Source organism: Macrobrachium rosenbergii, chromosome 56 (assembly GCF_040412425.1).
Source record: "Macrobrachium rosenbergii isolate ZJJX-2024 chromosome 56, ASM4041242v1, whole genome shotgun sequence".
Lineage (NCBI taxonomy): Eukaryota > Metazoa > Arthropoda > Malacostraca > Decapoda > Palaemonidae > Macrobrachium > Macrobrachium rosenbergii.
Window position 1 is genome coordinate 12,364,557 of NC_089796.1, and position 13,599 is coordinate 12,378,155.

The 13,599-nt window shown below is 35.4% G+C and overlaps 1 protein-coding gene across 4 annotated transcripts in view; it reads left to right on the forward strand.

The window, feature by feature from the left end:
* Positions 1 to 6,632, forward strand: part of LOC136836262 (uncharacterized) — a 30,778-nt gene extending 24,146 nt beyond the window's left edge. For 3 of the 4 annotated variants that reach the window (XM_067100274.1, XM_067100273.1, XM_067100272.1), the window contains exons 6-7: positions 1,857 to 2,777; positions 3,763 to 6,632. In XM_067100274.1, the coding sequence (XP_066956375.1) occupies positions 1,857 to 2,154 (298 nt within the window). In that variant the 3' untranslated portion in view covers positions 2,155 to 2,777; positions 3,763 to 6,632. The remainder of the gene's footprint in view (positions 1 to 1,856; positions 2,778 to 3,762) is intronic. The other variant, XM_067100275.1, reaches the window with a different exon arrangement.
* Positions 6,633 to 13,599: the final 6,967 nt, after the last annotated feature.

The window sequence follows — 13,599 nt, forward strand, 5'->3', positions numbered from 1 at the left end:
CTTCATTTTGCAGTAAATTGGAAGTCTCTAGCACAATATTTCTATTTATGGTGAATTTTTAAAAAAAACTTTTTCCTTACGTCCACACAGTAACTTGGCTGAACATCTCTGAAATTCTTTCGTCACGCTGTTGTAATGTTTACTGTTTTATATTAGTCGTTACATAAACTTTTATATATGAAAATCTGCGCAATTTCATGTAGAATACAACAAAAAATAACTCATGGTTGTAGCTTTCTTATCAGTTTTGAAATATTTTCATATAAATCATATAAATAGAAAAAATTGACTTTTCGGTCAACTTTTAACTCGACCGGAAAATGGTCGAAAACTGCAATTGTAAGCTAAAACACTTACAGTCTAGTAATAATCAATCAATTACCTTCATTTTTCAACAAACGGGAAGTCTCTAGCACAATATTTCTATTTATGGTGAATTTTTTGAAAAAACTTTTTTATGTCCGCACGTTACTTAATTCATGCATCATTTTGTGGTAATATTTTTCTCTGTGTTGCTTTGATCGTTTTATAATTTGTTATATACCAAAAAATCATCGCAATTTAGTTTACAATACAAAGAAAAAAATAACTCATTAGCTTTAACCGATTTGCTCACAGCGCGATTTGTATACAATTATATATGAAATTTTTTTGCGCTGTCATATATTTCAATATTTATATATGATAATGATATTTTTTTCATTTCTGATGGTTGCATACTAAACTTCAGGCAATGACAAAAAAGGGTAAAAATGAACTCTAATCTTGAAAACTGCGCTGCTGATTTTTTTTTGAAAACTTTTTTCCGCTTCGCGCTACTCCCAACGCCACCGCATACGACAGACACTTTTGTAAATAGAGGCTTGGCGTTAGAGGGTTAACTGGATCGTTTAATTATACTATCTATTGATTCCTCCCATTCAGAGTGAACTTTGGTTTGTGCATCTGTTGCTCTCAGTTTTGTTTTTGTCATCAGTCAGAGGACTGGTGAACAGAATACTGTTTATTTCACTTTTAAGTTGTTGAACTATTTTGGTTTGATATTGAAAGGCTTTGTTGGCAGTTCAGGATGTTGGCTAAAGAAGGCATTGATAAATCCTTTAGAGTATAAGGTAAGTGGTGTAGCACCCAAGTTTACTCATTGGTTTATAATGGTCTGGTTATGAATTTTTCATTAAGGTAAGAGCAAAGATTGTTCATTCAAAGAACAATGTAGGGAGTGTGTTAGTTGGCCAGCTAGTGCCATGAAAAGTGTACTTGAAATATAAGAAGAGGTGAGAAGCTGACAGACTCATACACTAAAATCTTTTTTCCTGAATATGCCCTGTTGAAATGAGGTGTCTTTATGCTGTCCAGCACATATGAAAAAATTTTTATTTTATGGACTTTTCCTCTGATTCATTTATTTTAGCTGAAAATAGTTCAGTTGGAAAAGAGATCTGGGTTTTAGTTTAACCAGTCCATTTATGAGAGGTAATGAACAGAAGGCAACACAACTTTTGAATTGCCCACAGTCTGCCATACAGGTGTAATTGTACTAGTTTCACTATCTCTAAAAATGCCTTTACAGTTGGTTATTTAAGGGTTTGTGTAGTTATGAAATTTCCTTATTTATTGTAAATGAGATATAAGTTCAATTTTACTGTATGGTTCTTGAAATTTCGTTTAATTTTTCTAATGAAATGAGACAGTATTCAATCTTTGAAGTACTGTACAGTATTCAATACTTGGAAAGTGAGAAAGTAGTATTTTGGTACTGTAGAATATTAGTAATCAACAGAATGAACTTGAATCATATACATTTTAAAATTTGTAGGTGTTGAGAATAATTTTTAAAATATAATTTTTTTTAACAGAACATCCTCCTCAGAAGAATCTATTATGCCTCAGCTCTTACAAAACTTGTTAGCATCACCTAGTTCTGCTTTAACTGTAGATGAAAGTAAATCAAGAGAATATTTGGCATCTCAGTTATTGATGAACATTGCACAAAGTACTACACTCTCACAAGTGTCCAGACTAGCTGCTAATCAGGCCAGTCCCCTTGATCTGCGGTTAACTTCAAAATCTGAGGACAAGGCTTTTATTCCCAGTGCTCCTAAGATTGAGCTTTTGAAATTACAACAGAATGCAAAAGCAAGTGGTCTTTGTTAGATCATGCAAAAAGCAAGTGCTCTTTTGTTAGTTGCCCATGCAAGTCCCTTTACAACAGAATACAAAGTCAGGTGCTCTTGAATTAGACAGTCCCGCAAGTCTCCTTATCAGAGTCACCACCATTAAAAAGAACCTTGCAAAGTTCAGTGATGACAGATGAGGAACTTGTTTCACTTACTGTTAGAGAACTGAATAGGAGAATTCCGTCTTCAAGCTCTGCAGAATGACCTGAAGAGAAAGAGACTTAACCTTAAAGAACTGTACATATGCACAAAAATGTCAGCATTAAAACGCACCCAGTATCAGCTACACCAAGTCAATTATCAAACACTCCGTAAAGAAAACAGTGACACTAGAGTAGAAGATGTGATCTTTAAGTCAGCAGATCATCTTATATAAGTCAGAAAATACATTGCTTAAAGACGATATCTTAAATTTAAAGATACAGCTAAGAACTACCTTGAATGAATTAGAGAGGGTTAAGCAGCAAAGTAATGGGTGCCACAAGTGTAGAAGTGCATGTCCTGATGCAGTATTAGAAAAAGTTAAACCTGAGCCAGCAAGTGAAATTTCTACAGAGCTTTCATCAGGAAATACCACTGAAGATTGAATCCTTGATACAGGTAAGATAGTTCGTTTTACAATAACGTCTCACTTACAAATACCCCGTGTTCGTGGTCTTCACAAATTCTAGACTTCATCCCATATTCAGAACAGATTTTATGCTAGCCAGTAGTACAGTATGTGCATCCTAGAGCTTCAAGTGAGCAGTCTTCTGTTTAGCACATGAGGACTGTTTCAGCTTTTCCAACTGTGTTTCACTTGGTCCAACCAGTACCTCCAGCCTACTCAGCTTGGCCCTTGTCCCAGTATTGGAAACACTCAGCTAGCAGAAGAACTTCTTTCTTGCTCTGTTGAGGATCTGATGGGACCAGACAGCCCCTTACCTCCGGAAGATCATTAAGTCGAGTTGTTGTGGCATTTTCAAGAGAATATTATGCTCGTACATAAGCGTAATAATCTTCAGGAGGCTGGTCTGATTGCTTGGCCTTTGTCCTAAATTCTATATTCAGTTCAATTCATTTTAATTCAATTCTGAGCTCCAAACCTGGCCCAGATCTTGTCAGCAGAGCTCACCCTTGGGTGCCCTCCAGAAGCAATACTTTTTCTAAGATCCCAACATTTTACTAATTATCTTTGTTGTGGCCATTAGTTATTATTATTATGCAGTAATTAATATTATTATTGTTAAGAAAAGATAATGTTACTGTTTTGTCAGTGTTGTGTACTATTATTTGACAGATAGCCATGCCATTTACATGAAGATCTGTGAATAATTTGTAGGTACTTGAATTTAGTTATAATAATTCTTGTATATCATTTAAACATACTGGCATGTTACATACCATCCATACTGGTTCAGAACAAAATAAACATCACTTACCATAATATAAGCCTTTAACTCTGGATGTTGGTCAGTCAAAACTGTGAAAATTGAAGATAATTTTTTCTCCTTCATTGGTTGCCAGAATATCTACCCATTACATTTATAGTAAAATGTTTATACGTTGCCAGATGTTCTAATAAGAACTTTTTTTTATTTTGCAGTATACTTTGAAAAACAAGAACACAAAAAAATTCATGGAGAAGAATGGAAGAACGAAATAAGGAGTGAAAACTCATTTTTGTAATCTGTGGTAATGTTACTACCATTTCAGCGGTAAGGATCATGTTGACCTGTAAAACCATTTCTGGTATTGTAATCTCCCCTTCCCACTTTTCTATTAGAGAATTTGTTGATATCTTGACTTTTCTCAGGATATGTATTGTAATAATCGAGTATTTTGTTTGTTTGTCTTACAAGAATTAGTAGAGAAAGCTTGTGCCTTTATGAAGAGTACAGAATATTTTGATATCAGAGCATAACAGAGAGCTTATTTATTTTTGTGGAAGTATCCAATACTTAGAATGAATAACTAAAGTAAATTATACAGCATTAGTCAAGACTTGCTCCAAGGCATGTTTAAAATTATATAGTTTTGTATTCTTTTATGCACATTTTACTGACTCCATGTATCAAAAACTTATAGAAACTGTTTTAAGTATCTAATAATGATTATGTATTTCTATGTATCCCAGTGCCTGCTGACAAATCACAGGTGTTTAAAATGCCACATACCATAAATAGTCATCAAAATTTGTCATCTTGATCATTCAATATAGAATGTTTGTTATCTTGTTTCCCCCATGCATCCTCTGTCAGAAATTTGGCAAATGATTACCAGTCTGACTTTATCCTGTTTCCCCCACACATCCTCTGTCAGAAATTTGGCAAGTGATTACCAGTCTGACTTTCAAGCAAAATTATGGGTATTAGCCTCTTTTTATTTTATGCTGTATTGGATAAGTTATAATAAGATATGACACAAGGAATTATGCAGTGTATATAACATGGAAACAAATAGTTATTAGCTGTAAGTTCCTGGCCTCCAAGAATTAACACCAAAGAATAGAAACCAATATTAAATTGCAAATACAAGCTCAAACACATACATGGCTAATTGGATAGAAAAAAAAAAACTTGGAATAAAACCCAGGCAAACTCTGTTTAAACTCTCACGTTCTCACCAGAGAGCTAAGTGTGAAACTGAGTAAAGAGAATTACAAACTTAGTATGGTATTCAGTAGATCATGTAGAGCATAACCCAAGAGAAAACCTGGGATCAGGGAGGTCTAGATTAGACAAGGTTTGGAAATTAACTGCGGAAGTGGGCACCTCCCATAAATAAAGTGTATTATAATTACCTCCTTTTGATAGTGCATGTTCTTGCAGAATAAATTACCAGAGTTATTGAGTAAAAAACTGTAACAATGAATGAATGAAGGACTAGGACATTAGGATAACCCAGGGATTTTGCAGAACATACAGCATGTGGCAATACTGTTAAGTGTAGTAGGTTGAATTCTTAATGCCCCTGACAAAACCACTCCCCACATCTCTTTTCTTGTCTTTTAGTAGTCTTTTTTGCTTTTGTTATATATCACTCAAAAGTGTTTTGATAATAAACCTCCAAACTTGTATTGAAACAAGGCTGAAAACCAATGGGACATTGTATTACATGAAAGATTGATACATTAATCTTAAATAGGATCTAACATATTCAATGAGAACAAACCTTTCATGCCCAGCTGAACGAGTTCGAATGTGAGGAGTGTGGTCTGGTTGAACAATTTGAGTATTATTAATAATCTTGTGTAATGAATTGTTACTCCTTGCTCTGCCATAAAGCTGTGTGTGTGTGTGTGTATGTGTTGGGGGTGGGTGGGTGGGTTGGATGAAGAGATCTTGAAAAATTGTAAGTTGTCTGCTGTGCAGGATGCCAAGCACGTGGGGGTTGAAATGCTGTAGTTTTACTAGATGACAGGGCTCAGCTTTTGAAGTCTTCACAGGCATGGGCTAAAGGAAGTAAGTTTGTGTGCTTGACAAAAAACATTAGTTGGGTGGTTTACAAAGATCACCTAATGTTTAACATAGCTGTCTGCAACCTGTTATTAATGAATTATGTCTCGAATAGAAAATTTCAAGAAATTATATATTTTCCTTCATAACTGTATATCAATTTAGACGTTTTGCATCACTGTTGATTGATGTAAAGCAAAATGCAGTGACATTAATATACCTCTGTAGGTGTTGGTGTACTTCAGTAAGTATGAATTATTAAGTGTATTGGTGGTGATTTTTCTGTATAATTTTTTAATCTGTGTCTGATGTATTTACAATATTGTCATTGACATTTGTTGTTTGATACCTCAGAATCTACCTGCTAAACCAAATTAGAAAATATTACTAAGTGTGTGCTTGATGCTAGAGAGTTTATAGCAAACTATTTTCTTGATTTCTTCAATATTTTCCAACAAACAAAGAAAAAATAGCCTTGGAATGTTTTATCAGTTTCCTGATAGATGAAGGCAATCATTGTAAATATGGAAAGTATTTACTTCAGTTTGTAAATATATGTACAATGCTGTTTTGTAATTGTTCTGAGTTACATTCATAGCAGTGATTGGATGAAGTATAGGAAATGAAAAATAGATTACTTGGCTACTGAGCTGTACTAAGATGGTGCTATGTATTATTAAGACTTGACCTCATAAGTGTAGACTTGTAAGTTGGATAGTGTATTTAAACATGAGGTATTTTAAATATTACATGCTTTATGTTAAATTTTAAAACTTGTAATGCTAGAGTATACTGTGTAATATATTGTACCTCGAGTCATTTACAGATAGATATACTTACAAGGAAATTTTTGTAGTCATTTAAAAAATTATTGTAAATTTAGAATGACCATACAAAGCTGCCTTATATGAGAATACCACTAAAATTTATGTCTGTTCGCCCTAATGTTTTTCCTTGTCGCTGTGTAGGCGATGTCAAAAGTGAAAACTGTAGAATAGATGGTTTTAATTGGATAAAATGGTTTTGTTTATACCTGTTACTAAAAAATTTTATAAAAGAGTTTTAGTGGACCCAGTTATTGGTATTATTATTATTTTAATGTCTTTGAAACCAATGGGTCAACAGTAGACATGCAGGGCTCGCTCAAGGAATTTATTCATATATGAAAGGTAAAAATTGGAGCAAGTTGGACAGCCTATTGGGAAAAGACCCCAATTATGGGGACCCCTTAGAACTTCAACAATCCTGCTATCACCTTGGGTACCAACTTATGCAAGCACCCAGATAAGATGTCACTCAGTACTAACTTTAAAAATATGCAGGATAATGTTTTACCTCTAAAGATAGTATATTCACAGCATTAAGCACTGCCTCGCGCCCAAGAGAATGCATGAAATGGCAAACCTGTGCCATATCCTTGGCTGAAGATGCATTATGGTAACAGCATGAAACTGAGGACCCACTTTCACTAGTTCAGCATTGCCAAGCTCTCAATAAAAATGCTGACAGGAGTCCATCTTCAAGGAGCTTGTAGGTCTTGTCAGGGGAAACTTATCATTCAGTGGACACTTCATCGTCCTTTCAGAGGGCAAGTATCTAGATACTGGAACAAGTCAAGAAGGGCAGTCGGTGTGGAATATCTCACATCCAGTTAAGGATCCCGACAATTGAAGTACCACCTGGTAGAGCAATTAGATCAGCATTATCATTACGAAAGTCCGTAATGATCTCCGTGAAGTTTAGCAGGGGACGGGAGGAGCCAGGACCTTCCAGAAACATGGAGACAGTCAAGAACACAGACAGATGCTACATTACTGTATAAGCAAGCACCATAGGAACTGCAGTTTATGGGGAGGCTAGGAGTTAACTGGAGCAAGTACAGGCCTGGCTAATGAGCCTGTAGTCACAGAGACGACAGCTTCATTCAAGCATTGCACCAGACATGGCAGAGAATTTAAGTTGTTGAATTCTAGAATCCCCAAATGCAAGAAAATTAGCAAGCTTGAAGGAAAGACCACCCAGAGAGCAAACCTGGCAGAGCAGGCAGATAGGTAGCACAAAAGCTGAAGTAACAGGAGCAGCAGACAAAAAGACTGACAGATCTCTCCCAAGGTAATTGGAAGGCCCTTCGGTGAAGGAGACAAGCATGGAGGGTAGATGGTGAGGGTCATCATTAGTATAGCTCTACAGTGAAGATGAAAATGGGGAGGTGGCAGTGACATAGCGATCTAAACCTGATGTCAGAAGACTATGTTGACCAAAGGAAAACTACTGGTTCCTAACCCAATGATTGCAGACTTCACAAGTTATGGTGGCTTTACCAGCTTGATGCCTACCAGAAGTGCATTGGAGTAAGGGATCTTTTACTAAGTTGACTAAATATGCTGCAGGACTCTCAATTCCTGCCAGCACAGATATGTTGGGGCATGATGATAATGGGAATGGAAATGCCAAGTAAGGACACAGTATTGCACACAACTAAGAACCCACAAAATGCTGAGAAAACAAGATAACCAAAGACAACTGTTATGAGATCAAGGCAGGCAGAAAAGGAATGGTATTAATCATTGAATACCCATGTAGGGAAAATAAGAAGAAAGTGTGTATGTTAACATTCCCAGAGTACATGAAGCAAGATCCCAGTGGTGAAAATAAAAATCTGGCAAAGAGACTGCCAGTTGCAGCAGAACTGCTGAGGAATCCTGGAGAGAAGGCAGCACATTGAGGTGCACAGGAGAACTGTAGTCATAAACAGTTTAGGGATATTGTTAGTCATAAGGAATGTCGTGAAAATGAAATGGCGAAGTGGAAATACTAATGAAGGAGGAAACTAATATATCCCCTGTATGGGGTTAGTGCCAACAGTGCACCACTTAAGGTTCTTTGTAGTGCCTCTACGGCCCCTAGCTGCAACCCCTATCATTTCTTTTGCTGTACCTGCATTCATATTCTCTTTCATCCATCTTACTTTCCACCTTCTCATGATAATTGTTTCATAGTGCAACTGCAAGGTTTTCCTTCACATTTAAAACCCTTTTGCTCTCAATTTCCCTTTCAGTGTTGAATGACCTCTAAGGTTCCAGCACTTGGCCTTTGGCCTAAAGTGTTATATTCCCACAAGTATAAATACAGTATAGTGTATGTAAAAACGAAAAGATTTCAGCAATAGATCAGCCTCCCTAGCACTGCACAAGATAAGATCAGCTAATACACCAAACAGGCGTAGGATGCAGTCTGTGTGGTGCAGAGAATGAAGACTCAGCCCATTACCAGAAATAGTGGCAATGTTGGTGGAAAGTGGGAGGAAAGGTCGGGTTGTGCCAACCATATGAATAAGAAAAGATAAAAAATGTTTTACTTATAAGAAGTGTGTGGAGAAGAGGAGAGAGAGAGAGAGAGGGAGGAACTTTCCATATGTGGGACAAAATGAAAAAACTCCCAGTTGACAGCAGAGAAGCAGAGGTGCTGTTGAAAAAGAATACTACCCAACAAGATTTTTAAGTTTATAGGCCAAGCAAAAAGTCTACCCTATAGTTGAAGAACTAAGGCGCATGTCTTTAATATATTCATAGTCGCTTCAATATATTCATAGTCTTTATGGGAATAATGTGAAAAATATACATGCACGATGTACTTATATAAATGTGAAAAATATTATCTATACGTATTAAAAAATTTTGATAAAATGAATGGAATTAGAGAGGGATGGAATGCATCAACAATTTTTCATTTTTGTCACATATAATGGGTACCTAGAAGAAACTCCAAAGGGGTTTATTAACTACGTATTCAAAATAGCACCCTTCTTTTATGCTGACAATGTTTTAGTTATAGTGGTGATGCTACTATTACCCTTCATAAATGCCATGGAAGTAATGATGTATAACAAAAGTAATTGACAACCAAGTAAAGTATACGGGAAAGCCTCACAAAGTACTGTATTGCATTTATAACTGCATTATCAGCACAAAGAGGTATGTTACATAATGTAGTTGAATCATACCCTGAAAAAAAATGGAAATTACATTCCTACTAAAATAACAATGGATCACTTCAGAAATTACAATATGTCCTAATATGTATATTATATATATATATATATATATATATATATAATATATATATAATATATATACATATATATACATATATATATATATATATATATATATATGTTATATATATATATATATATATATATATATATATATATATAAAATAAACATAGTAAGAATGGCAGAGAACCAAGTGACTGGAAAGGTAACATTAAGTATTTATGACAATTACGCGAAGACAAAGCGTTTACCATGTAATGAAGAAAGTCAAGGTCTGCAACATTCCTTGCAGTAGAGGCCATCATACAGGAAAGGAGTCATTTCAAAATTCATTCACTAACCTTGCCAGAAACTCAAGAAGCTAACCTTTGCCAGTACCCTCATCTTTCCACAATTGAAAAACAAAGAAACCAAACTTGTAAAATATCTAGTAATATGTAATTGTAATAACCACAATGCCCTCTTATCTTCTCGTAATAAAGTTCAGGAACTGCAGGAAAGCAAACGGGAAATTTGTCCAGGTGAGTACAAATAATTAGGTCGTGAGCCGTTACAACCACATATCTTGACATTTTGCGATCATTTGTTCCGTTGCCTAAAACATAAAGTCTAGTATATATATATATATATATATATATATATATATATATATATATATATATATATATATATATATATATATATATATATATATATATATATATATATATATATATATATATATATATATTAGCAAAGCTGAATTGATATGAAAGTGTTCAATGTCATTTCAGTTCACCTGGAGAGTGCACATGTAGTTAAAGTAATAACACTGAATTTCTTAGAACTATTCCTTATTAAGTAAAATATTCTTGTCGCATTGGAATATATAATAGGTTAAAGATTGCTTTGAAAATTTAATTGAGTCCAGAAAGTTGGTTACAATACAAGAAAAACTAAACAGAACAAAAAGGCTAAAATTCTTTATCATGAACAAGTATAAACACAGTGTTTTGTTATGAATAATTATCTATATATCTCCTGGCAAATGCAATGAGTTTTTCTTGAAATATGACAGTACTGTCGACTGATAACCCTAAAATTCTATATAAAGATATCCATGTGTATATATTTCTTGTAGCATACAAGACAGAATCATACATTAAATATGCAATGTCTCCGACAGTCATGTTGAATTGATAATATATGATTAAAACGTTTTACTTTGGCTCCGCAATATTCAAAAGTAGTATAGGATGATTTCAAGTTACACTAACCACGAAAGGAAAATGGTTAATCATATTGAACTTAAAACTTTTATGCTGAAAATAAGTTAAATTTATAACTTTCAAAATTGGTACAAATCGTGAAAAGCTACCATAAATTGTACCATCAGACGAAAGAGATATATAAAATTAGAGTAAATAAAAGTTTAAAATACCAGAAATTTTTAATTAAGCTTATCAAAGCCTTTAATAATCGTATATTTAAATCTTGGTATTCAAGCTTGTTTCAACACAAACCAACAGAGAAATATCAGGTTAGTTGACTAGGCTGGCACAACTGTAAACTTTAAATGACCAACTGAAACTTTGGTGTCAGATATACACTTTTAAAAAAATGATAATTAAATTAACTCATGACAGCAGTAGAATGCATACATCTGTGGCGACTACAGAGTTTTCAGTAAGAGTACGATTAGGTGCCAATCCTAGACCATTGTCGCCTACACATAGTCATTGTTTAAGATTTCCTTTTTTTTAATATGTCGATGTGCCAATACAAAGAGTGCAGAACTTTGATCCGCGCCTTTTACTTTTTGTGAAGACTTTTGATATATCATAGCATGTCATTTGCCGAGGAAGCATTTCCGTTACTGGCTGTATTTGTTGTTGTCGGCAAAATGGTCTGTGATTAATACAAAATCTTAAAAAATCTACTCGGTTGGGGACCCACCATACGCTTCAATTTTATTGCACTTGCCGAAATTTGAAACTGAAATCTTGTGAAGATCGCGTACAGCAACCCCAGCTTGGGTGGACTTCAGAGTGGCACATCCTTCTACCAAAACTGAAGGCCTGCAAACCGTTAATTACAACCAAAAACTGTAGAAAAGTCGTTAGAAGGAAATCGCCAAACGGAGTCTACTTCTTAGACTTCTACCAGACAAACATGTCTGTGGATGCTGCTGCAAAAAGTAAGACAAACGTAATGGAATAGGCCTTATGACCGGGTGTTACTGTATCCTTGTGGATGGGCCAAGGAATGGCGAAGACCGGTAGCCTGTAGTGCACAAGAAACGATCTTGTCTGGACTGTAAAACTTTTGCAAGTCAAAGTTGAAAAATATATCATAGATCAGTGGCAGACTTAAGAAATGCAAAATCTGGAGAATAATGAAGATGAAAGGGTTTCACTGGTGGCTATTGTCCTATTGGGAGTAACCCACAGTGATCTAGAATAGGCCACAAGCGTAGTGAAACGGGGAAAGAAACATGGCCAACGATGTCCTGAAGAACATTTGGGAATCAACACAAGGCGAATATAAGAAAGCATGGGAGATGGGAAAAACATCATACCGTAGTGGTATAAACTATGTTATGTATCTCCATTCCAGAAGAAGAAAATAGCTAATCAGCATACCTAAATAGAGGTTACCCAGATAGTACTTTGCAAAGAAACTTGTTAGTAGTTTCCTAGGCCAGCTCTAATTGTATTCTTTGGCAAGGTTTTACTGTAGGCCTTAGCATAGGCTAATCGTATTCTGGAGCTGGAAGTATAATGAATTTTGGTTATAATATGTTTTATAAGCTCCTGATTGTCTGTTCAGTAGCCAATTACTGGTGTTTAGATACAGAACACTCCTTGCAGCTAGTACCCTACAATTAGCTTATGGGGCTCTACGGTAAGGAACTGAGTTTTTTGAATTGGGGGTCGGGGTGGAAACATAAAATGGGTGAAGTATGGGATTGTACTCTAACTTAGGATTCTTTAAACTGGATTAAAAATAAGGGTAGAACTATAGGGTAGCTCCGCGTCGCCGATTGCACTATAACTTGACTTTTTCTACAGTTTTTTGGTTGCTAATTATGAATTTACCTTTCATTATTGGCGCTCGAGTCTAATTAACCTGTAATTAACCCCCGAGGTCCATCCAATAAGGGGTTTCCACACAGGATCTTCACAAGATAGAGCACGGATACGTCGTGTTTCGAATGGTTCATATCCCGTCTGGCAGGCGCAATAACTTGTTAACATATGGTTACCCCCCCCCCCCTCCCGGGCCAGTACTAAACACGGCAAAGGGACATTCCATTTGGCCGACAACGAACAGGTGCACCGCCAGTATCAGAACCCCTAAGAGTGTAGAAAAAACTAGTTGAAAAGGTAAAAACAGGCACGGAGCTAATATGTAGAATTATCAAAATAAGGTTGCCTACAAATGTAAATGGAAAGAAAATAAACTTGCCTACCAAACTACACCTAACCTAATTGAGGATGCTTAATACATGCATGGCCAAGATTGGTCTCTGCACACTTGGTCATAACCAAGGTCACCAGACATGTATTTACCTATTGCGTGTGTCACTTTGTAAACAGTATATGGTTTCATTTTATACTCCATATTGATTTTCAAATTCACACATTTATAACTCTGAGAATAAGAAAGTTTTCAATGCTTTCTTGAAAGAAATGTTTTCAGTCTCCTGAATTCAACTTGAAGTTTATTGTACAGTCTTATAGCTGCAAATATAATGGCTCAAAAATCTACTTTTGCATTACATCTGGAGTCAGATTACTTGAAACCATCTGTAGCTAAGCTTGTATTCACTCTTATCATGGCTGTATTATACACAAAATTACAAGCTGCTGAGGAGCAAGAGCTTGCCAGCACAAGGCTGGCTTAATCAAAAATGAACGACGAACTTCATGTGCAGTTATCTCTTTCAAG